Here is a 26071-nt window from a genome sequence, read left to right as displayed (position 1 = left end):
CACTGATATATACCCCCCCTCATACATTGATATATACCCCCCTCATACACTGATATATACCCCCCCTCATACACTGATATATACCCCCCCTAATACACTGATATATACCCCCCCTCATACACTGATATATACCCCCCCTCATACACTGATATATACCCCCCCCTCATACACTGATATATACCCCCCCTCATACACTGATATATACCCCCCCTCATACACTGATATATACCCCCCCTCATACACTGATATATACCCCCCCTCATACACTGATATATACCCCCCCTCATACACTGATATATACCCCCCCTCATACACTGATATATACCCCCCCCCTCATACACTGATATATACCCCCCCCTCATACACTGATATATACCCCCCCTCATACACTGATATATACCCCCCCTCATACACTGATATATACCCCCCCATACACTGATATATACCCCCCCTCATACACTGATATATACCCCCCTCATACACTGATATATACCCCCCTCATACACTGATATATACCCCCCCTCATACACTGATATATACCCCCCCTCATACACTGATATATACCCCCCCATACACTGATATATACCCCCCCTCATACACTGATATATACCCCCCTCATACACTGATATATACCCCCCTCATACACTGATATATACCCCCCTCATACACTGATATATACCCCCCTCATACACTGATATATACCCCCCCATACACTGATATATACCCCCCCTCATACACTGATATATACCCCCCCTCATACACTGATATATACCCCCCTCATACACTGATATATACCCCCCCTCATACACTGATATATAACCCCCCTCATACACTGATATATACCCCCCTCATACACTGATCTGTTTCCCAGAGATGTTGGAAATCAGATTGTAGTTTCCATGGGTACAGGTCACATGACTAAGTACCAGAGCACGTGGTCCGCAGTGGAGCGTGAGGGAGACAATAGCGGAGCACGTGCCGCTTCTCTGGGTGTACCAAGATGGCGCCGGCTCCTCGTGACCTGTACACCGCATTGTGTTTCGCCGCCGCTGCCTCAGCTCACCCTGCACGTAACCGCCGCCGCCCCGGACTCACGGCCCGGAAACTGTGACCCGTGTTTAGAAGCTGCCTCAGTGGGACCGGGTGAGAGGACCAAGATGGCGCCGGCTCCATGCACCCGCTCTTACTGCCGCAGTGATAGGGAACAAAGATGGCGGCACATCCGGGAGGGGGCGGTGTTACCATAGTGATCTGGTCCCCTCCCTCCAGGAGGTGTCAGCGCGACTGTGTGACGTCACTGAACTGCGACAGCCCGACCGACGACGACAGCGAGAAAAAAGCGCGGCCCGGCGACCAGAGGAGGGGATGAGAGGACGCGGGGGGCCCTGGAGAGCAGCAGCCGCAGACGTGTGAGTGCGGGGCCCCGGGGAGGAGCACAGCACGGGGCCCCAGCCCGAAGCCCCATTGTACACCGAGCCCTGATAGTACTGCCCACTGTGCCCCCCGAGATCTACTGACCCCAACACTGTGCCCCCCGAGATCTACTGCCCCCAACACTGTGCCCCCCGAGATCTCCTGCCCCACCAACACTGTGCCCCCCGAGATCTCCTGCCCCACCAACACTGTGCCCCCCGAGATCTCCTGCCCCACCAACACTGTGCCCCCCGAGATCTCCTGCCCCACCAACACTGTGCCCCCCGAGATCTCCTGCCCCCAACACTGTGCCCCCCGAGATCTCCTGCCCCCACAACACTGTGCCCCCCGAGATCTCCTGCCCCACCAACACTGTGCCCCCCGAGATCTACTGCCCACAACACTGTGCCCCCCGAGACCTACTGCCCCCACAACACTGTGCCCCCCGAGATCTACTGCCCCACCAACACTGTGCCCCCCAGATCTACTGCCCCCAACACTGTGCCCCCCGAGATCTACTGCCCCCAACACTGTGCCCCCCGAGATCTACTGCCCCCAACACTGTGCCCCCCGAGATCTACTGCCCCCACAACACTGTGCCCCCCGAGATCTACTGCCCCCACAACACTGTGCCCCCCGAGATCTCCTGCCCACAACACTGTGCCCCCCGAGATCTACTGCCCCACCAACACTGTGCCCCCCGAGATCTCCTGCCCCCACAACACTGTGCCCCCCGAGATCTCCTGCCCCCACAACACTGTGCCCCCCGAGATCTCCTGCCCCCACAACACTGTGCCCCCCGAGATCTCCTGCCCCCACAACACTGTGCCCCCCGAGATCTCCTGCCCCCACAACACTGTGCCCCCCGAGATCTCCTGCCCCCACAACACTGTGCCCCCCGAGATCTACTGCCCCACCAACACTGTGCCCCCCGAGATCTCCTGCCCCCACAACACTGTGCCCCCCGAGATCTCCTGCCCCCACAACACTGTGCCCCCCGAGATCTCCTGCCCCCACAACACTGTGCCCCCCGAGATCTCCTGCCCCCACAACACTGTGCCCCCCGAGATCTCCTGCCCCCACAACACTGTGCCCCCCGAGATCTCCTGCCCCCACAACACTGTGCCCCCCGAGATCTCCTGCCCCCACAACACTGTGCCCCCCGAGATCTACTGCTCCCCCAACACTGTGCCCCCCGAGATCTACTGCTCCCCCAACACTGTGCCCCCCGAGATCTACTGCTCCCCCAACACTGTGCCCCCCGAGATCTACTGCTCCCCCAACACTGTGCCCCCCGAGATCTACTGCTCCCCCAACACTGTGCCCCCCGAGATCTACTGCCCCACCAACACTGTGCCCCCCGAGATCTCCTGCCCCCACAACACTGTGCCCCCCGAGATCTCCTGCCCCCACAACACTGTGCCCCCCGAGATCTCCTGCCCCCACAACACTGTGCCCCCCGAGATCTCCTGCCCCCACAACACTGTGCCCCCCGAGATCTCCTGCCCCCACAACACTGTGCCCCCCGAGATCTCCTGCCCCACCAACACTGTGCCCCCCGAGATCTCCTGCCCCACCAACACTGTGCCCCCCGAGATCTCCTGCCCCACCAACACTGTGCCCCCCGAGATCTCCTGCCCCACCAACACTGTGCCCCCCGAGATCTCCTGCCCCACCAACACTGTGCCCCCCGAGATCTCCTGCCCCACCAACACTGTGCCCCCCGAGATCTCCTGCCCCACCAACACTGTGCCCCCCGAGATCTCCTGCCCCACCAACACTGTGCCCCCCGAGATCTCCTGCCCCACCAACACTGTGCCCCCCGAGATCTCCTGCCCCACCAACACTGTGCCCCCCGAGATCTCCTGCCCCACCAACACTGTGCCCCCCGAGATCTCCTGCCCCACCAACACTGTGCCCCCCGAGATCTCCTGCCCCACCAACACTGTGCCCCCCGAGATCTCCTGCCCCACCAACACTGTGCCCCCCGAGATCTCCTGCCCCACCAACACTGTGCCCCCCGAGATCTACTGCCCCACCAACACTGTGCCCCCCGAGATCTACTGCCCCACCAACACTGTGCCCCCCGAGATCTACTGCCCCACCAACACTGTGCCCCCCGAGATCTACTGCCCCACCAACACTGTGCCCCCCGAGATCTACTGCCCCACCAACACTGTGCCCCCCGAGATCTACTGCCCCACCAACACTGTGCCCCCCGAGATCTACTGCCCCACCAACACTGTGCCCCCCGAGATCTACTGCCCCACCAACACTGTGCCCCCCGAGATCTACTGCCCCACCAACACTGTGCCCCCCGAGATCTACTGCCCCACCAACACTGTGCCCCCCGAGATCTACTGCCCCACCAACACTGTGCCCCCCGAGATCTACTGCCCCACCAACACTGTGCCCCCCGAGATCTACTGCCCCACCAACACTGTGCCCCCCGAGATCTACTGCCCCACCAACACTGTGCCCCCCGAGATCTACTGCCCCACCAACACTGTGCCCCCCGAGATCTACTGCCCCACCAACACTGTGCCCCCCGAGATCTACTGCCCCACCAACACTGTGCCCCCCGAGATCTCCTGCCCCACCAACACTGTGCCCCCCGAGATCTCCTGCCCCCACAACACTGTGCCCCCCGAGATCTCCTGCCCCCACAACACTGTGCCCCCCGAGATCTCCTGCCCCCACAACACTGTGCCCCCCGAGATCTCCTGCCCCCACAACACTGTGCCCCCCGAGATCTCCTGCCCCCACAACACTGTGCCCCCCGAGATCTCCTGCCCCCACAACACTGTGCCCCCCGAGATCTCCTGCCCCCACAACACTGTGCCCCCCGAGATCTCCTGCCCCCACAACACTGTGCCCCCCGAGATCTCCTGCCCCCACAACACTGTGCCCCCCGAGATCTCCTGCCCCCACAACACTGTGCCCCCCGAGATCTCCTGCCCCCACAACACTGTGCCCCCCGAGATCTCCTGCCCCCACAACACTGTGCCCCCCGAGATCTCCTGCCCCCACAACACTGTGCCCCCCGAGATCTCCTGCCCCCACAACACTGTGCCCCCCGAGATCTCCTGCCCCCACAACACTGTGCCCCCCGAGATCTCCTGCCCCCACAACACTGTGCCCCCCGAGATCTCCTGCCCCCACAACACTGTGCCCCCCGAGATCTCCTGCCCCCACAACACTGTGCCCCCCGAGATCTCCTGCCCCCACAACACTGTGCCCCCCGAGATCTCCTGCCCCCACAACACTGTGCCCCCCGAGATCTCCTGCCCCCACAACACTGTGCCCCCCGAGATCTCCTGCCCCCACAACACTGTGCCCCCCGAGATCTCCTGCCCCCACAACACTGTGCCCCCCGAGATCTCCTGCCCCCACAACACTGTGCCCCCCGAGATCTCCTGCCCCCACAACACTGTGCCCCCCGAGATCTCCTGCCCCCACAACACTGTGCCCCCCGAGATCTCCTGCCCCCACAACACTGTGCCCCCCGAGATCTCCTGCCCCCACAACACTGTGCCCCCCGAGATCTCCTGCCCCCACAACACTGTGCCCCCCGAGATCTCCTGCCCCCACAACACTGTGCCCCCCGAGATCTCCTGCCCCCACAACACTGTGCCCCCGAGATCTCCTGCCCCCACAACACTGTGCCCCCCGAGATCTCCTGCCCCCACAACACTGTGCCCCCCGAGATCTCCTGCCCCCACAACACTGTGCCCCCCGAGATCTCCTGCCCCCACAACACTGTGCCCCCCGAGATCTCCTGCCCCCACAACACTGTGCCCCCCGAGATCTCCTGCCCCCACAACACTGTGCCCCCCGAGATCTCCTGCCCCCACAACACTGTGCCCCCCGAGATCTCCTGCCCCCACAACACTGTGCCCCCCGAGATCTCCTGCCCCCACAACACTGTGCCCCCCGAGATCTCCTGCCCCCACAACACTGTGCCCCCCGAGATCTCCTGCCCCCACAACACTGTGCCCCCCGAGATCTCCTGCCCCCACAACACTGTGCCCCCCGAGATCTCCTGCCCCCACAACACTGTGCCCCCCGAGATCTCCTGCCCCCACAACACTGTGCCCCCCGAGATCTCCTGCCCCCACAACACTGTGCCCCCCGAGATCTCCTGCCCCCACAACACTGTGCCCCCCGAGATCTCCTGCCCCCACAACACTGTGCCCCCCGAGATCTCCTGCCCCCACAACACTGTGCCCCCCGAGATCTCCTGCCCCCACAACACTGTGCCCCCCGAGATCTCCTGCCCCCACAACACTGTGCCCCCCGAGATCTCCTGCCCCCACAACACTGTGCCCCCCGAGATCTCCTGCCCCCACAACACTGTGCCCCCCGAGATCTCCTGCCCCCCGAGATCTCCTGCCCCCACAACACTGTGCCCCCCGAGATCTCCTGCCCCCACAACACTGTGCCCCCCGAGATCTCCTGCCCCCACAACACTGTGCCCCCCGAGATCTCCTGCCCCCACAACACTGTGCCCCCCGAGATCTCCTGCCCCCACAACACTGTGCCCCCCGAGATCTCCTGCCCCCACAACACTGTGCCCCCCGAGATCTCCTGCCCCCACAACACTGTGCCCCCCGAGATCTCCTGCCCCCACAACACTGTGCCCCCCGAGATCTCCTGCCCCCACAACACTGTGCCCCCCGAGATCTCCTGCCCCCACAACACTGTGCCCCCCGAGATCTCCTGCCCCCACAACACTGTGCCCCCCGAGATCTCCTGCCCCCACAACACTGTGCCCCCCGAGATCTCCTGCCCCCACAACACTGTGCCCCCCGAGATCTCCTGCCCCCACAACACTGTGCCCCCCGAGATCTCCTGCCCCCACAACACTGTGCCCCCCGAGATCTCCTGCCCCCACAACACTGTGCCCCCCGAGATCTCCTGCCCCCACAACACTGTGCCCCCCGAGATCTCCTGCCCCCACAACACTGTGCCCCCCGAGATCTCCTGCCCCCACAACACTGTGCCCCCCGAGATCTCCTGCCCCCACAACACTGTGCCCCCCGAGATCTCCTGCCCCCACAACACTGTGCCCCCCGAGATCTCCTGCCCCCACAACACTGTGCCCCCCGAGATCTCCTGCCCCCACAACACTGTGCCCCCCGAGATCTCCTGCCCCCACAACACTGTGCCCCCCGAGATCTCCTGCCCCCACAACACTGTGCCCCCCGAGATCTCCTGCCCCCACAACACTGTGCCCCCCGAGATCTCCTGCCCCCACAACACTGTGCCCCCCGAGATCTCCTGCCCCCACAACACTGTGCCCCCCGAGATCTCCTGCCCCCACAACACTGTGCCCCCCGAGATCTCCTGCCCCCACAACACTGTGCCCCCCGAGATCTCCTGCCCCCACAACACTGTGCCCCCCGAGATCTCCTGCCCCCACAACACTGTGCCCCCCGAGATCTCCTGCCCCCACAACACTGTGCCCCCCGAGATCTCCTGCCCCCACAACACTGTGCCCCCCGAGATCTCCTGCCCCCACAACACTGTGCCCCCCGAGATCTCCTGCCCCCACAACACTGTGCCCCCCGAGATCTCCTGCCCCCACAACACTGTGCCCCCCGAGATCTCCTGCCCCCACAACACTGTGCCCCCCGAGATCTCCTGCCCCCACAACACTGTGCCCCCCGAGATCTCCTGCCCCCACAACACTGTGCCCCCCGAGATCTCCTGCCCCCACAACACTGTGCCCCCCGAGATCTCCTGCCCCCACAACACTGTGCCCCCCGAGATCTCCTGCCCCCACAACACTGTGCCCCCCGAGATCTCCTGCCCCCACAAGGCTGTCCCCCCCCAGATCTCCTGCCCCCACAAGGCTGTCCCCCCCCGAGATCTCCTGCCCCCACAAGGCTGTCCCCCCCCAGATCTCCTGCCCCCACAAGGCTGTCCCCCCCCCAGATCTACTGCCCCCACAACACTGTGCCCCCCGAGATCTACTGCCCACAACACTGTGCCCCCCGAGATCTACTGCCTGCTGCCCCCAACACTGTGCCCCCCGAGATCTACTGCCCCCAACACTGTGCCCCCCGAGATCTACTGCCCCCAACACTGTGCCCCCCGAGATCTACTGCCCCCAACACTGTGCCCCCCGAGATCTACTGCCCCCAACACTGTGCCCCCCGAGATCTACTGCCCCCCCCCGAGATCTACTGCCCCACCAACTGTGCCCCCCGAGATCTACTGCCCCCACAACACTGTGCCCCCCGAGATCTACTGCCCCCACAACACTGTGCCCCCCGAGATCTACTGCCCCACCAACACTGTGCCCCCCGAGATCTACTGCCCCACCAACACTGTGCCCCCCGAGATCTACTGCCCCACCAACACTGTGCCCCCCGAGACCTACTGCCCCCACAACACTGTGCCCCCCGAGATCTACTGCCCCCACAACACTGTGCCCCCCGAGATCTACTGCCCCCACAACACTGTGCCCCCCGAGATCTACTGCCCCCACAACACTGTGCCCCCCGAGATCTACTGCCCCCACAACACTGTGCCCCCCGAGATCTACTGCCCCCACAACACTGTGCCCCCCGAGATCTCCTGCCCCACCAACACTGTGCCCCCCGAGACCTACTGCCCCCACAACGCTGTGCCCCCCGAGATCTACTGCCCCCACAACGCTGTGCCCCCCGAGATCTACTGCCCCCACAACGCTGTGCCCCCCGAGATCTACTGCCCCCACAACGCTGTGCCCCCCCCCGAGATCTCCTGCCCCCACAACGCTGTGCCCCCCCCCCCCCGAGATCTCCTGCCCCCACAAGGCCGTTCCCCCCCCCGAGATCTCCAGCCCCCACAAGGCTGTCCCCCCCCGAGATCTCCTGCCCCCACAAGGCTGTCCCCCCCCGAGATCTCCTGCCCCCACAAGGCTGTCCCCCCCCGAGATCTCCTGCCCCCACAAGGCTGTCCCCCCCCGAGATCTCCTGCCCCCACAAGGCTGTCCCCCCCCGAGATCTCCTGCCCCCACAAGGCTGTCCCCCCCCGAGATCTCCTGCCCCCACAAGGCTGTCCCCCCCGAGATCTCCTGCCCCCACAACGCTGTGCCCCCCCGAGATCTCCTGCCCCCACAAGGCTGTCCCCCCCCGAGATCTCCTGCCCCCACAACGCTGTGCCCCCCCGAGATCTCCTGCCCCCACAAGGCCGTTCCCCCCCCGAGATCTCCTGCCCCCACAACGCTGTGCCCCCCCGAGATCTCCTGCCCCCACAAGGCTGTCTCCCCCCCCCCCCCCCCCGAGATCTTGTGCCCCCCGAGATCTCCTGCCCCCACAAGGCCGTTCCCCCCCCCCCGAGATCTCCAGCCCCCACAAGGCTGTCCCCCCCCGAGATCTCCAGCCCCCACAACGCTGTGCCCCCCCGAGATCTCCTGCCCCCACAAGGCTGTCTCCCCCCCCCCCCCCGAGATCTTGTGCCCCCCGAGATCTCCTGCCCCCACAAGGCCGTTCCCCCCCCCCCGAGATCTCCAGCCCCCACAAGGCTGTCCCCCCCCCGAGATCTCCAGCCCTCACAAGGCTGTCCCCCCCCGAGATCTCCTGCCCCCACAAGGCTGTCCCCCCCCCCCGAGATCTCCAGCCCTCACAAGGCTGTCCCCCCCCGAGATCTCCTGCCCCCACAACGCTGTGCCCCCCCGAGATCTCCTGCCCCCACAAGGCCGTTCCCCCCCCGAGATCTCCTGCCCCCACAAGGCTGTCTCCCCCCCCCCCCCCGAGATCTTGTGCCCCCCGAGATCTCCTGCCCCCACAAGGCCGTTCCCCCCCCCCCGAGATCTCCAGCCCCCACAAGGCTGTCCCCCCCCGAGATCTCCAGCCCCCACAAGGCTGTCCCCCCCCGAGATCTCCTGCCCCCACAAGGCTGTCCCCCCCCCCGAGATCTCCAGCCCTCACAAGGCTGTCCCCCCCCCGAGATCTCCTGCCCCCACAAGGCTGTCCCCCCCCCCCCCCGAGATCTCCAGCCCTCACAAGGCTGTCCCCCCCCGAGATCTCCTGCCCCCACAAGGCTGTCCCCCCCCCCCCCGAGATCTCCTGCCCCCACAAGGCTGTCCCCCCCCCCCCCCCGAGATCTCCTGCCCCCACAAGGCTGTCCCCCCCCCCCCCCCCCCGAGATCTCCTGCCCCCACAAGGCTGGGGGGCACAGTGTTATGGGGCAGGAGATCTCGTTATACACTGCCCCCTCCTTGCTGTACCCCCTTATGTTCTGCCCTCATGTGTCCCAGTCCCCTGCTGCCCCCCATGATGCCATGTTCCCCGGTGTCTCTTGGTAATCTGGTGCTCCCCGTTTTGTGTTGCAGCTCCCCACGATGAGGCACACCCCGGTCCAGCGTCATCTGCCCCCCTTTGATGGCCCCCTCTTCCCTGGGAAGCAGGAGCCGCTCTTCAGCCTCCGGGAGGACGACTGCTGGGAAGAGGAGGAGGAGGAGGAGGTGAAGAGGTGCAGGCCCCCCCCGCGCCAGCGCCGAGGCCGGAGACAGCGCCTGCGCTTCCTGCGCTCCCTCTACCTGCGCCTCTACAAGAGGACAATCTCCCTGCCCTTCCACTGGAAGCTATGGGGCAGCCTGGGGGGCCGTCGGAGGCGCGTGGGGGCCCGCAGGGGAGGAGGATCCGCAGGCCTGGACATGGGGAAGGCCCGACGCATGGAGGAGGCGGCACTGGCCAATCACATAGCGGAGGAAGACGCAGGTAAGTGCCCGCTGCATGTACTCCCTCTACACCACCCATCATCCTCTGCCCCTCGCCCCCCATCATCCTCTGCCCCTCGCCCCCCCCCCCCCATCATCCTCTGCCCCTCGCCCCCCCCCATCATCCTCTGCCCCTCGCCGCCCCCATCATCCTCTGCCCCTCGCCCCCCATCATCCTCTGCCCCTCGCCCCCCATCATCCTCTGCCCCTCGCCCCCCATCATCCTCTGCCCCTCACCCCCATCATCCTCTGCCCCTCGCCCCCCATCATCCTCTGCCCCTCGCCCCCCATCATCCTCTGCCCCTCGCCCCCCATCATCCTCTGCCCCTCGCCCCCCATCATCCTCTGCCCCTCGCCCCCCCATCATCCTCTGCCCCTCGCCCCCCCATCATCCTCTGCCCCTCGACCCCCCCATCATCCTCTGCCCCTCGACCCCCATCATCCTCTGCCCCTCGCCCCCCATCATCCTCTGCCCCTCGCCCCCCATCATCCTCTGCCCCTCGCCCCCCATCATCCTCTGCCCCTCGCCCCCCATCATCCTCTGCCCCTCGCCCCCCATCATCCTCTGCCCCTCGCCCCCCATCATCCTCTGCCCCTCGCCCCCCATCATCCTCTGCCCCTCGCCCCCCATCATCCTCTGCCCCTCGCCCCCCATCATCCTCTGCCCCTCGCCCCCCATCATCCTCTGCCCCTCGCCCCCCATCATCCTCTGCCCCTCGCCCCCCATCATCCTCTGCCCCTCGCCCCCCATCATCCTCTGCCCCTCGCCCCCCCCCCATCATCCTCTGCCCCTCGCCCCCATCATCCTCTGCCCCCCCCCATCATCCTCTGCCCCTCGCCCCCCCCATCATCCTCTGCCCCTCGCCCCCCCCATCATCCTCTGCCCCTCGCCCCCCATCATCCTCTGCCCCCACCCCCATCATCCTCTGCCCCTCGCCCCCCCCCCATCATCCTCTGCCCCTCGCCCCCCCCCCATCATCCTCTGCCCCTCGCCCCCCCCCCATCATCCTCTGCCCCTCGCCCCCCCCCCATCATCCTCTGCCCCTCGCCCCCCCCCCATCATCCTCTGCCCCTCACCCCCATCATCCTCTGCCCCTCACCCCCATCATCCTCTGCCCCTCACCCCCATCATCCTCTGCCCCTCACCCCCATCATCCTCTGCCCCTCACCCCCATCATCCTCTGCCCCTCACCCCCATCATCCTCTGCCCCTCACCCCCATCATCCTCTGCCCCTCACCCCCCCCCATCATCCTCTGCCCCTCACCCCCCCCCATCATCCTCTGCCCCTCACCCCCCCCATCATCCTCTGCCCCTCACCCCCCCCATCATCCTCTGCCCCTCACCCCCCCCCATCATCCTCTGCCCCTCGCCCCCCCATCATCCTCCTGCCCCTCGCCCCCCCATCATCCTCTGCCCCTCGCCCCCCATCATCCTCTGCCCCTCGCCCCCCATCATCCTCTGCCCCTCGCCCCCCATCATCCTCTGCCCCTCGCCCCCCATCATCCTCTGCCCCTCGCCCCCCATCATCCTCTGCCCCTCGCCCCCCATCATCCTCTGCCCCTCGCCCCCCATCATCCTCTGCCCCTCGCCCCCCATCATCCTCTGCCCCCCCCCATCATCCTCTGCCCCTCGCCCCCCCCATCATCCTCTGCCCCTCGCCCCCCCCCATCATCCTCTGCCCCTCGCCCCCCCCATCATCCTCTGCCCCTCGCCCCCCATCATCCTCTGCCCCTCGCCCCCCCCCCCATCATCCTCTGCCCCTCGCCCCCCCCCCCATCATCCTCTGCCCCTCGCCCCCCCATCATCCTCTGCCCCTCGCCCCCCCCATCATCCTCTGCCCCTCGCCCCCCATCATCCTCTGCCCCTCGCCCCCCATCATCCTCTGCCCCTCGCCCCCCATCATCCTCTGCCCCTCGCCCCCCCCCCCCATCATCCTCTGCCCCCCCCCATCATCCTCTGCCCCTCGCCCCCCCCATCATCCTCTGCCCCTCGCCCCCCCCCCATCATCCTCTGCCCCTCGCCCCCCCCATCATCCTCTGCCCCTCGCCCCCCCCCCCATCATCCTCTGCCCCTCGCCCCCCCCATCATCCTCTGCCCCTCGCCCCCCCCATCATCCTCTGCCCCTCGCCCCCCCCATCATCCTCTGCCCCTCTACACCCCCCATCATCCTCTGCCCCTCTACACCCCCCATCATCCTCTGCCCCTCGCCCCCCCCATCATCCTCTGCCCCTCGCCCCCCCCCATCATCCTCTGCCCCTCGCCGCCCCCATCATCCTCTGCCCCTCGCCCCCCCCATCATCCTCTGCCCCTCGCCCCCCCCCATCATCCTCTGCCCCTCGCCCCCCCCCATCATCCTCTGCCCCTCGCCCCCCCCCATCATCCTCTGCCCCTCGCCGCCCCCATCATCCTCTGCCCCTCGCCGCCCCCATCATCCTCTGCCCCTCGCCCCCCCCATCATCCTCTGCCCCTCGCCCCCCCCATCATCCTCTGCCCCTCGCCCCCCCCATCATCCTCTGCCCCTCGCCCCCCCATCATCCTCTGCCCCTCGCCCCCCCCCCCATCATCCTCTGCCCCTCGCCCCCCCCCATCATCCTCTGCCCCTCGCCCCCCCATCATCCTCTGCCCCTCGCCCCCCCCCATCATCCTCTGCCCCTCGCCGCCCCCATCATCCTCTGCCCCTCGCCGCCCCCATCATCCTCTGCCCCTCGCCCCCCCCCATCATCCTCTGCCCCTCGCCCCCCCCATCATCCTCTGCCCCTCGCCCCCCCCATCATCCTCTGCCCCTCGCCCCCCCCATCATCCTCTGCCCCTCGCCCCCCCCATCATCCTCTGCCCCTCGCCCCCCCCTCCCCCATCATCCTCTGCCCCTCGCGCCCCCCCCCCCATCATCCTCTGCCCCTCGCGCCCCCCCCCCCCATCATCCTCTGCCCCTCGCCCCCTCCCCCTCTTCCCCCCATCATCCTCTGCTTCTCATCGCCAGGTCCAGCACTCGGACTCCCCAACGGTTTCTCCCCTCTTCCTGCGGAGTCCGATGCCATCCTCATCAGCAACGTGTGCAGCATCCAGACACAGGACGGAACCGCCCCAAATGGACCGCACAGCCATGGAGGACTAAGCCCCAGCACCGAGAAGGAGGCCCCGACCCCGGCACTAACCGAGGAGCACGTGGCCTGTGTGCAGAGTGAGTCACCTACCGACCCCACATGTACTGTATTATACCCCAGAGCTGCACTCACTATTCTGCTGCTGGTGCAGTCACTGTGTACATACATGACATTACTTATCCTGTACTGATCCTGAGTTACATCCTGTATTATACTCCAGAGCTGCACTCACTATTCTGCTGCTGGTGCAGTCACTGTGTACATACATGACATTACTTATCCTGTACTGATCCTGAGTTACATCCTGTATTATACTCCAGAGCTGCACTCACTATTCTGCTGCTGGTGCAGTCACTGTACATACATGACATTACTTATCCTGTACTGATCCTGAGTTACATCCTGTATTATACTCCAGAGCTGCACTCACTATTCTGCTGCTGGTGCAGTCACTGTGTACATACATGACATTACTTATCCTGTACTGATCCTGAGTTACATCCTGTATTATACTCCAGAGCTGCACTCACTATTCTGCTGCTGGTGCAGTCACTGTGTACATACATGACATTACTTATCCTATACTGATCCTGAGTTACATCCTGTATTATACCCCAGAGCTGCACTCACTATTCTGCTGCTGGTGCAGTCACTGTGTACATACATGACATTACTTATCCTGTACTGATCCTGAGTTACATCCTGTATTATACTCCAGAGCTGCACTCACTATTCTGCTGCTGGTGCAGTCACTGTGTACATACATGACATTACTTATCCTGTACTGATCCTGAGTTACATCCTGTATTATACCCCAGAGCTGCACTCACTATTCTGCTGCTGCTGGTGCAGTCACTGTGTACATACATGACATTACTTATCCTGTACTGATCCTGAGTTACATCCTGTATTATACCCCAGAGCTGCACTCACTATTCTGCTGCTGGTGCAGTCACTGTGTACATACATGACATTACTTATCCTGTACTGATCCTGAGTTACATCCTGTATTATACTCCAGAGCTGCACTCACTATTCTGCTGCTGGTGCAGTCACTGTACATACATGACATTACTTATCCTGTACTGATCCTGAGTTACATCCTGTATTATACCCCAGAGCTGCACTCACTATTCTGCTGCTGGTGCAGTCACTGTGTACATACATGACATTACTTATCCTGTACTGATCCTGAGTTACATCCTGTATTATACTCCAGAGCTGCACTCACTATTCTGCTGCTGGTGCAGTCACTGTGTACATACATGACATTACTTATCCTGTACTGATCCTGAGTTACATCCTGTATTATACCCCAGAGCTGCACTCACTATTCTGCTGCTGGTGCAGTCACTGTGTACATACATGACATTACTTATCCTGTACCGATCCTGAGTTACATCCTGTATTATACCCCAGAGCTGCACTCACTATTCTGCTGCTGGTGCAGTCACTGTGTACATACATGACATTACTTATCCTGTACCGATCCTGAGTTACATCCTGTATTATACCCCAGAGCTGCACTCACTATTCTGCTGCTGGTGCAGTCACTGTGTACATACATGACATTACTTATCCTGTACCGATCCTGAGTTACATCCTGTATTATACCCCAGAGCTGCACTCACTATTCTGCTGCTGGTGCAGTCACTGTGTACATACATGACATTACTTATCCTGTACCGATCCTGAGTTACATCCTGTATTATACCCCAGAGCTGCACTCACTATTCTGCTGCTGGTGCAGTCACTGTGTACATACATGACATTACTTATCCTGTACCGATCCTGAGTTACATCCTGTATTATACCCCAGAGCTGCACTCACTATTCTGCTGCTGGTGCAGTCACTGTGTACATACATGACATTACTTATCCTGTACCGATCCTGAGTTACATCCTGTATTATACCCCAGAGCTGCACTCACTATTCTGCTGCTGGTGCAGTCACTGTGTACATACATGACATTACTTATCCTGTACCGATCCTGAGTTACATCCTGTATTATACCCCAGAGCTGCACTCACTATTCTGCTGCTGGTGCAGTCACTGTGTACATACATGACATTACTTATCCTGTACTTATCCTGAGTTACATCCTGTATTATACCCCAGAGCTGCACTCACTATTCTGCTGCTGGTGCAGTCACTGTGTACATACATGACATTACTTATCCTGTACCGATCCTGAGTTACATCCTGTATTATACCCCAGAGCTGCACTCACTATTCTGCTGCTGGTGCAGTCACTGTGTACATACATGACATTACTTATCCTGTACTGATCCTGAGTTACATCCTGTATTATACCCCAGAGCTGCACTCACTATTCTGCTGCTGGTGCAGTCACTGTGTACATACATGACATTACTTATCCTGTACTGATCCTGAGTTACATCCTGTATTATACCCCAGAGCTGCACTCACTATTCTGCTGCTGGTGCAGTCACTGTGTACATACATGACATTACTTATCCTGTACTGATCCTGAGTTACCTCCTGTATTATACCCAGAGCTGCACTCACTATTCTGCTGCTGGTGCAGTCACTGTGTACATACATGACATTACTTATCCTGTACTGATCCTGAGTTACATCCTGTATTATACCCCAGAGCTGTACTCACTATTCTGCTGCTGATGCAGTCACTGTGTACATACATGACATTACTTATCCTGAGTTACATCCTGTATTATACCCCAGAGCTGCACTCACTATTCTGCTGCTGGTGCAGTCACTGTGTACATACATGACATTACTTATCCTGTACTGATCCTGAGTTACATCCTGTATTATACCCCAGAGCTGCACTCACTATTCTGCTGCTGCTGGTGCAGTCACTGTGTACATACATGACATTACTTATCCTGTACTGATCCTGAGTTACATCCTGTATTATACTCCAGAGCTGCACTCACTATTCTGCTGCTGGTGCAGTCACTGTGTACATACATGACATTACTTATCCTGTACTGATCCTGAGTTACATCCTGTATTATACCCCAGAGCTGCACTCACTATTCTGCTGCTGGTGCAGTCACTGTGTACATACATGACATTACTTATCCTGTACTGATCCTGAGTTACATCCTGTATTATACCCCAGAGCTGCACTCACTATTCTGCTGCTGGTGCAGTCACTGTGTACATACATGACATTACTTATCCTGTACTGATCCTGAGTTACATCCTGTATTATACTCCAGAGCTGCACTCACTATTCTGCTGCTGGTGCAGTCACTGTGTACATACATGACATTACTTATCCTGTACTGATCCTGAGTTACATCCTGTATTATACTCCAGAGCTGCACTCACTATTCTACTGCTGGTGCAGTCACTGTGTACATACATGACATGACTTATCCTGTACTGATCCTGAGTTACATCCTGTATTATACCCCAGAGCTGCACTCACTATTCTGCTGCTGGTGCAGTCACCGTGTACATACATGACATTACTTATCCTGTACTGATCCTGAGTTACATCCTGTGTTATACCCCAGAGCTGCACTCACTATTCTACTGCTGGTGCAGTCACCGTGTACATACATGACATTACTTATCCTGTACTGATCCTGAGTTACATCCTGTATTATACCCCAGAGCTGCACTCACTATTCTGCTGCTGGTGCAGTCACTGTGTACATACATGACATTACTTATCCTGTACTGATCCTGAGTTACATCCTGTATTATACCCCAGAGCTGCACTCACTATTCTGCTGCTGGTGCAGTCACTGTGTACATACATGACATTACTTATCCTGTACTGATCCTGAGTTACCTCCTGTATTATACCCCAGAGCTGCACTCACTATTCTGCTGCTGGTGCAGTCACTGTGTACATACATGACATTACTTATCCTGTACTGATCCTGAGTTACATCCTGTATTATACCCCAGAGCTGCACTCACTATTCTGCTGCTGGTGCAGTCACTGTGTACATACATGACATTACTTATCCTGTACCGATCCTGAGTTACATCCTGTATTATACCCCAGAGCTGCACTCACTATTCTGCTGCTGGTGCAGTCACTGTGTACATACATGACATTACTTATCCTGTACCGATCCTGAGTTACATCCTGTATTATACCCCAGAGCTGCACTCACTATTCTGCTGCTGGTGCAGTCACTGTGTACATACATGACATTACTTATCCTGTACCGATCCTGAGTTACATCCTGTATTATACCCCAGAGCTGCACTCACTATTCTGCTGCTGGTGCAGTCACTGTGTACATACATGACATTACTTATCCTGTACTGATCCTGAGTTACATCCTGTATTATACCCCAGAGCTGCACTCACTATTCTGCTGCTGGTGCAGTCACTGTGTACATACATGACATTACTTATCCTGTACTTATCCTGAGTTACATCCTGTATTATACCCCAGAGCTGCACTCACTATTCTGCTGCTGGTGCAGTCACTGTGTACATACATGACATTACTTATCCTGTACCGATCCTGAGTTACATCCTGTATTATACCCCAGAGCTGCACTCGCTATTCTGCTGCTGGTGCAGTCACTGTGTACATACATGACATTACTTATCCTGTACCGATCCTGAGTTACATCCTGTATTATACCCCAGAGCTGCACTCGCTATTCTGCTGCTGGTGCAGTCACTGTGTACATACATGACATGACTTATCCTGTACTGATCCTGAGTTACATCCTGTATTATACCCCAGAGCTGCACTCACTATTCTGCTGCTGGTGCAGTCACTGTGTACATACATGACATTACTTATCCTGTACTGATCCTGAGTTACCTCCTGTATTATACCCAGAGCTGCACTCACTATTCTGCTGCTGGTGCAGTCACTGTGTACATACATGACATTACTTATCCTGTACTGATCCTGAGTTACATCCTGTATTATACCCCAGAGCTGTACTCACTATTCTGCTGCTGATGCAGTCACTGTGTACATACATGACATTACTTATCCTGAGTTACATCCTGTATTATACCCCAGAGCTGCACTCACTATTCTGCTGCTGGTGCAGTCACTGTGTACATACATGACATTACTTATCCTGTACTGATCCTGAGTTACATCCTGTATTATACCCCAGAGCTGCACTCACTATTCTGCTGCTGCTGGTGCAGTCACTGTGTACATACATGACATTACTTATCCTGTACTGATCCTGAGTTACATCCTGTATTATACTCCAGAGCTGCACTCACTATTCTGCTGCTGGTGCAGTCACTGTGTACATACATGACATTACTTATCCTGTACTGATCCTGAGTTACATCCTGTATTATACCCCAGAGCTGCACTCACTATTCTGCTGCTGGTGCAGTCACTGTGTACATACATGACATTACTTATCCTGTACTGATCCTGAGTTACATCCTGTATTATACCCCAGAGCTGCACTCACTATTCTGCTGCTGGTGCAGTCACTGTGTACATACATGACATTACTTATCCTGTACTGATCCTGAGTTACATCCTGTATTATACCCCAGAGCTGTACTCACTATTCTGCTGCTGATGCAGTCACTGTGTACATACATGACATTACTTATCCTGAGTTACATCCTGTATTATACCCCAGAGCTGCACTCACTATTCTGCTGCTGGTGCAGTCACTGTGTACATACATGACATTACTTATCCTGTACTGATCCTGAGTTACATCCTGTATTATACCCCAGAGCTGCACTCACTATTCTGCTGCTGCTGGTGCAGTCACTGTGTACATACATGACATTACTTATCCTGTACTGATCCTGAGTTACATCCTGTATTATACTCCAGAGCTGCACTCACTATTCTGCTGCTGGTGCAGTCACTGTGTACATACATGACATTACTTATCCTGTACTGATCCTGAGTTACATCCTGTATTATACCCCAGAGCTGCACTCACTATTCTGCTGCTGGTGCAGTCACTGTGTACATACATGACATTACTTATCCTGTACTGATCCTGAGTTACATCCTGTATTATACCCCAGAGCTGCACTCACTATTCTGCTGCTGGTGCAGTCACTGTGTACATACATGACATTACTTATCCTGTACTGATCCTGAGTTACATCCTGTATTATACTCCAGAGCTGCACTCACTATTCTGCTGCTGGTGCAGTCACTGTGTACATACATGACATTACTTATCCTGTACTGATCCTGAGTTACATCCTGTATTATACTCCAGAGCTGCACTCACTATTCTGCTGCTGGTGCAGTCACTGTGTACATACATGACATTACTTATCCTGTACTGATCCTGAGTTACATCCTGTATTATACTCCAGAGCTGCACTCACTATTCTGCTGCTGGTGCAGTCACTGTGTACATACATGACATTACTTATCCTGTACTGATCCTGAGTTACATCCTGTATTATACCCCAGAGCTGCACTCACTATTCTGCTGCTGGTGCAGTCACTGTGTACATACATGACATTACTTATCCTGTACTGATCCTGAGTTACATCCTGTGTTATACCCCAGAGCTGCACTCACTATTCTACTGCTGGTGCAGTCACCGTGTACATACATGACATTACTTATCCTGTACTGATCCTGAGTTACATCCTGTATTATACCCCAGAGCTGCACTCACTATTCTGCTGCTGGTGCAGTCACTGTGTACATACATGACATTACTTATCCTGTACTGATCCTGAGTTACCTCCTGTATTATACCCCAGAGCTGCACTCACTATTCTGCTGGTGAATGCTTCCACTGTTAAGTACGATCGCCCCTTTGCTGTTCTGTATATTTTCTGGCTTTTGGGAATGAGGAGTAATAATCAGATGTCGCTGGTTGTGGGTTACAGGAATCTTTGTCCCTTTGGTCTCAGCAGATTCTGTGTAATTCCTGCAGCATATTTGTACATGCAGAGACTACATTTCCCAGGATGCCTTGCACAGCTTCCCATCGTGTATTGCAGTGCAGCCCAGTAAGATATGACCTCCCTGGTGTCCAGGCTCCGTGCCAGTCATTGATGTGACTGCATCCCCCGGGGGCCCTGCAGGGGGCGCTCTCAGTGCATCTGATGCCTTTCTTTTGGTTAATCATTGTTTCCCTTTCAGTCCTGGCCATAAGTCCTGAGAGTGACCCAATCTCCTCCTGTCACATGATGTGTCCCTCTGCTCTGTCAGATGTTTATCACATCCAGAGATACAAGTGCAATCATATTATGGGGAGCAGAAGCTTTTATTGTCAGGTGGGAGGAGTTACTGCAGCCAGTCAGTATCTGCAGGACCTCTCCTTCTTCTCCAGGACCTCTGCAATTCTCCCTGGCAGCTCTCACTCACCTCCTGCACCAGATCCTGACTGATCGCCGTCCATTCCTGCACAATCACTGCTGCATTCTGTCACAATGTGTTGGGTTTGTTTGTCCCCCGTCTCCTGATGATTGACCACAAGTTCTCAATGGGATAAGATCCGGGGAGTCTCCGGGCCATGGACCCAGAATCTCTGTGTTCTGTTCCCGGGCCATGGACCCAGAATCTCTGTGTTCTGTTCCCGGGCCATGGACCCAGAATCTCTGTGTTCTGTTCCCTGCACCATTTAGTTCTCCCCTTTATGGCGGGTGCTCCATCATGCTGGAGGAGGCTCTGCTCATCACCATCTGCTCCTGGAGGGTCGGGAGAAGCGGCTCCTGGAGGACATTCTGCTCCATTCTTTATCCATGGAGGTGTTATTAGGCGATACCCCCCCCCCACATGAATGGCTGCAGGAGACTACAGGTGCAGGAGACAGGACTGGGGGCATCGCTCACCTTGTCTTCTCCAACACTCGGAAAGGGGATTCATCAGAGACAATGCCCTTCCCCAGTCCTCAGCGTCCACTCCCTGCACCTCCTGCAGAATATCCGTCTGTCCCCCAGTCCTCAGCGTCCACTCCCTGCACCTCCTGCAGAATATCCGTCTGTCCCCCAGTCCTCAGTGTCCACTCCCTGCACCTCCTGCAGAATATCCGTCTGTCCCCCAGTCCTCAGCGCCCACTCCCTGCACCTCCTGCAGAATATCCGTCTGTCCCCCAGTCCTCAGCGCCCACTCCCTGCACCTCCTGCAGAATATCCGTCTGTCCCCCAGTCCTCAGCGTCCACTCCCTGCACCTCCTGCAGAATATCCGTCTGTCCCCCAGTCCTCAGCGTCCACTCCCTGCACCTCCTGCAGAATATCCGTCTGTCCCCCAGTCCTCAGCGTCCACTCCCTGCACCTCCTGCAGAATATCCGTCTGTCCCCCAGTCCTCAGTGTCCACTCCCTGCACCTCCTGCAGAATATCCGTCTGTCCCCTGATGGTTCCTGGAGAGAAGCGGCTTCTGTGCTGCCCTCCTGGACACCAGGCCTTGCTCCAGGAGTCTCCGCAGTGTCACAGTGCGTGCAGATGCCTCACACCTGCTGCTGCCATTCCTGAGCTCTGCGATGCTGGGAGCCCCATCCCCAAGCTGAGACACTTGTAAGAGACGCTCCTGGCGCTTGCTGCTCCTTCTTGGGCTCCTGGAACCTTTTGGTAACAATGGAGCCTCTCTCCTTGGATTCCTTTGATGATGCGATAGATCGGTGACTGAGGTGACATCTTTCTCGCTGCGATACTCTTCCCTGTTCGGCCAGTTTTGTGCTGGGGTGCGCGCGGCGGTCTGTGCTGGCGCTGGGGTGCGCGCGGCGGGCTGGGGTGCGCGCGTCGGTCTGTGCTGGCGCTGGGGTGCGCGCGTCGGTCTGTGCTGGCGCTGGGGTGCGCGCGGCGGTCTGGGTGCGCGCGGCGGTCTGTGCTGGCGCTGGGGTGCGCGCGGCGGTCTGTGCTGGCGCTGGGGTGCGCGCGGCGGTCTGTGCTGGCGCTGGGGTGCGCGCGGCGGTCTGTGCGGGTCGCTTTAGATTACTGCAGTGTCTGTCCTGAGGTAAGTGACGCCATTGTCTCCTTTCAGGTATTCTAGACCAATTTCTCCAGACGTACGGCAGCCTCATCCCGCTGGGGACCGACGAGGTGTTGGACAAACTTGAAGATGTGTTCCAGCAGCCGTTCTCCACCCCATCCAGGTAGGTGCAGGGCCCCCTCCTCCTCTCTGTCCCGGGCAGGTGCGGGGCGGCCCCCTTCCTCCTCTCTGTCCCGGGCAGGTGCGGGGCGGCCACCTTCCTCCTCTCTGTCCCGGGCAGGTGCGGGGCGGCCCCCATCCTCCTCCTCTCTGTCCCGGGCAGGTGCGGGGCGGCCCCCTTCCTCCTCTCTGTCCCGGGCAGGTGCGGGGCGGCCCCCATCCTCCTCCTCTCTGTCGCGGGCAAGTTCGGGGCGGCCCGCATCCTCCTCCTCCTCTCTGTCCCGGGCAGGTGCGGGGCGGCCCCCATCCTCCTCCTCCTCTCTGTCCCGGGCAGGTGCGGGGCGGCCCCCTTCCTCCTCTCTGTCCCGGGCAGGTGCGGGGCGGCCACCTTCCTCCTCTCTGTCCCGGGCAGGTGCGGGGCGGCCCCCATCCTCCTCCTCCTCTCTGTCCCGGGCAGGTGCGGGGCGGCCCCCATCCTCCTCCTCCTCTCTGTCCCGGGCAGGTGCGGGGCGGCCCCCATCCTCCTCCTCCTCTCTGTCCCGGGCAGGTGCGGGGCGGCCCCCATCCTCCTCCTCCTCTCTGTCCCGGGCAGGTGCGGGGCGGCCCCCATCCTCCTCCTCCTCTCTGTCCCGGGCAGGTGCGGGGCGGCCCCCATCCTCCTCCTCCTCTCTGTCCCGGGCAGGTGCGGGGCGGCCCCCATCCTCCTCCTCCTCTCTGTCCCGGGCAGGTGCGGGGCGGCCCCCATCCTCCTCCTCCTCTCTGTCCCGGGCAGGTGCGGGGCGGCCCCCATCCTCCTCCTCCTCTCTGTCCCGGGCAGGTGCGGGGCGGCCCCCATCCTCCTCCTCCTCTCTGTCCCGGGCAGGTGCGGGGCGGCCCCCATCCTCCTCCTCCTCTCTGTCCCGGGCAGGTGCGGGGCGGCCCCCATCCTCCTCCTCCTCTCTGTCCCGGGCAGGTGCGGGGCGGCCCCCATCCTCCTCCTCCTCTCTGTCCCGGGCAGGTGCGGGGCGGCCCCCATCCTCCTCCTCCTCTCTGTCCCGGGCAGGTGCGGGGCGGCCCCCATCCTCCTCCTCCTCTCTGTCCCGGGCAGGTGCGGGGCGGCCCCCATCCTCCTCCTCCTCTCTGTCCCGGGCAGGTGCGGGGCGGCCCCCATCCTCCTCCTCCTCTCTGTCCCGGGCAGGTGCGGGGCGGCCCCCATCCTCCTCCTCCTCTCTGTCCCGGGCAGGTGCGGGGCGGCCCCCATCCTCCTCCTCCTCTCTGTCCCGGGCAGGTGCGGGGCGGCCCCCATCCTCCTCCTCCTCTCTGTCCCGGGCAGGTGCGGGACGGGTCTGTTCCGGGTACTGGGCTCGCTGTATACCGTGTGTGTTGATGTTCTGCAGGAGGGCGGTGGTCCAGCACGTCATCCAGTCGTACCAGCGTCTCCCCGGAAATAACCTGGTGCGCAGCTTCCGTGTTACATACAAGAGGCACGTGCTGAGCATGGACGACCTGGGAACACTGTACGGCCAGAACTGGCTCAATGACCAGGTCAGTACATGATGGGAGTTGTAGTGTAGAGACGTGTGTGTCACACGTGGAGTAACGTCTTCTCTTCTCAGGTGATGAACATGTACGGAGACTTGGTCATGGACGCCGCCCCAGACAAGGTCAGTGTCGCTTCCTCGCTGCTCCTGGCCCCTCTCCCCGCCCTGGCCCCTCTCCCCATGCGGTGCCTTTCAGTGTCACCCCCTCGCCCTGCCTTTCATCTGTCACTGTCTCTTTCCTGACAGGTTCACTTCTTCAACAGTTTCTTTTATGACAAACTGAGGACAAAAGGATATGAAGGAGTCAAAAGGTGGACGAAAAACGTAAGTATTATTGTCCACGACTTCTATCCTGCCCTAATAAGAGCTGGAGACTTGGGCTCTGGGAGGGAGGCGGCCGCCGCCGTGGGCTCTGGGAGGGAGGCGGCCGCCGCCGCCGTGGGCTCTGGGAGGGAGGCGGCCGCCGCCGACGTGGGCTCTGGGAGGGAGGCGGCCGCCGCCGCCGTGGGCTCTGGGAGGGAGGCGGCCGCCGCCGCCGTGGGCTCTGGGAGGGAGGCGGCCGCCGCCGCCGTGGGCTCTGGGAGGAGGCGGCCGCCGCCGTGGGCTCTGGGAGGGAGGCGGCCGCCGCCGTGGGCTCTGGGAGGGTGGCCGCTGGGGGGGGGCTGGTGACGACGCGTGGCCGCTGGGGGGGGGGGGGGGCTGGTGACGACGCGTGGCCGCTGGGGGGGGGGCTGGTGACGACGCGTGGCCGCTGGGGGGGGGCTGGTGACGACGCGTGGCCGCTGGGGGGGGGGCTGGTGACGACGCGTGGCCGCTGGGGGGGGGCTGGTGACGACGCGTGGCCGCTGGGGGGGGGCTGGTGACGACGCGTGGCCGCTGGGGGGGGGCTGGTGACGACGCGTGGCCGCTGGGGTTCCTGAGCGTCTCCTCTTGCTTGCAGGTGGATATCTTCAGTAAGCAGCTGCTGTTGATCCCCATCCACCTGGAGGTCCACTGGTCTCTGGTCTGTGTGGACGTCTCTAAGCGGACCATTACTTACTTCGATTCCCAGCGCACCCTGAACAGGCGCTGCCCCAAGGTAGGTCCTCTCCCCATCAGTGTACTGCCTTGTGTAGTAGAGTCTTCTGGTCAGTATCCGCCTGCAGCCTTCCCGCTCTCTAGGCTTCTGTTACTTTCTTTACTGTTAGTGTGCACTGTGCAGCTTTACACCAGCACTTTCCTGCACAAAACAACAATATAAAGGAAAGTTGTGTCCCTTTGGTAACGTAAAACGCTTCCTCTTTCCAGCACATAGCCAAATATCTCCAGGCTGAAGCGGTGAAGAAGGAGCGACCAGAGTTTATTAATGGCTGGAAAGGATACTTCAAAATGGTACGTGGTCAGAGGTCAGGCAGTGGTGGGGGCCCCGGGGTTAATGCTCACGGTTCTCTTACTTTTCAGAATGTTGCGCGGCAGAATAACGACAGTGACTGTGGGGCGTTTGTGCTGCAGGTGAGAGCTCTCTGCTTCCTCGTGTCGTCTATCACATCCCGGCTGACCATAACTTTGCCCCATCATGTTCTCTCTCTGACAGTACTGCAAATTCCTCGCCTTGGAGCTCCCGTTCACGTTCGGGCAGCAGGACATGCCAAAACTCCGGCGCCAGATGTACAAGGAGCTGTGTCACTGCAGGTTGACCATGTGAAAGGACTGAGCCAGGATCTCGAGGGTCCTCTGTGACGTGTTACTGCCCCCCCCCCCCCCCCCCATGCGTGGACTGCGGAGGGTCCTCCACCACCCGCCCCGCACAGGCTCCGTTTTGAGCTTTCACTTGTAAATTGATTTGTGGAGTCCAGGTTTTTTGTTTTTTTTTTTAACAAGATGCCCCCCCCCCCCCCCCCTTTTCCATGGTCCATCCCAGCCCCCATCCCTCCTCCCTTGTACCAGCGGACCGCCCACGTCCAGACCTTCTGAAAGCAGCCCCTCTTCTTCTTCATGTACTATTTTTTTTTTTTTTTTGTTGTTTTTTGTATTTTTTTTTTTCTTATTTAAACTGTTTCTGGGGAAAAAAATTTGTAGGATTTTTGTTTTGTTTTTTTGTCAGAAAACAGAAAAATAAAAAATGAATAAAAATGTTCTATAGAAAAAAATTTAAAAAAAAACCCTTGTCCGTTCAATTGTTCGCTATTGAATTGTGGGTAAAGTTGGATGAAACTGTCAATTTGGAGAAGTTGTACGGGTAAGTTTTTTTTAAACTTTAAAAAAAGATTTTCAAATTGACAATCCAGAAAAAACAAATGAATCGCAATAAAAAAA

The 26071-nt window shown here is 59.3% G+C and overlaps 1 protein-coding gene across 1 annotated transcript; it reads left to right on the top strand.

Moving 5' to 3' along the window:
- The first annotated feature begins 1022 nt into the window (after nucleotides 1–1022).
- LOC140108736 (sentrin-specific protease 3-like) lies at nucleotides 1023–25628 on the top strand. The gene is made up of 11 exons (XM_072131928.1): nucleotides 1023–1409; nucleotides 9737–10124; nucleotides 13105–13305; nucleotides 22149–22260; nucleotides 23633–23780; nucleotides 23852–23899; nucleotides 24023–24100; nucleotides 24717–24854; nucleotides 25064–25147; nucleotides 25217–25267; nucleotides 25350–25628. Exons 2-11 carry the CDS (start codon nucleotides 9746–9748, stop codon nucleotides 25458–25460), a joined length of 1350 nt encoding a protein of 449 aa, XP_071988029.1. The 5' UTR covers nucleotides 1023–1409; nucleotides 9737–9745; the 3' UTR covers nucleotides 25461–25628.
- Nucleotides 25629–26071: the final 443 nt, after the last annotated feature.

Source organism: Engystomops pustulosus, unplaced genomic scaffold, assembly GCF_040894005.1.
Source record: "Engystomops pustulosus unplaced genomic scaffold, aEngPut4.maternal MAT_SCAFFOLD_176, whole genome shotgun sequence".
NCBI classification, from domain to species: domain Eukaryota; kingdom Metazoa; phylum Chordata; class Amphibia; order Anura; family Leptodactylidae; genus Engystomops; species Engystomops pustulosus.
This window is presented reverse-complemented; position numbering and strand designations above follow the sequence as displayed.

Coding starts and splice junctions, on each gene's coding strand:
- LOC140108736 (XM_072131928.1), top strand. CDS start 9,746: ATGAGGCACACCCCGGTCCAGCGTCATCTGCCCCCCTTTGATGGCCCC. Junction 13,306..22,148: donor GCACGTGGCCTGTGTGCAGA/GTGAGTCACCTA, acceptor GTCTCCTTTCAG/GTATTCTAGACCAATTTCTC. Junction 23,900..24,022: donor TGGACGCCGCCCCAGACAAG/GTCAGTGTCGCT, acceptor CTTTCCTGACAG/GTTCACTTCTTCAACAGTTT.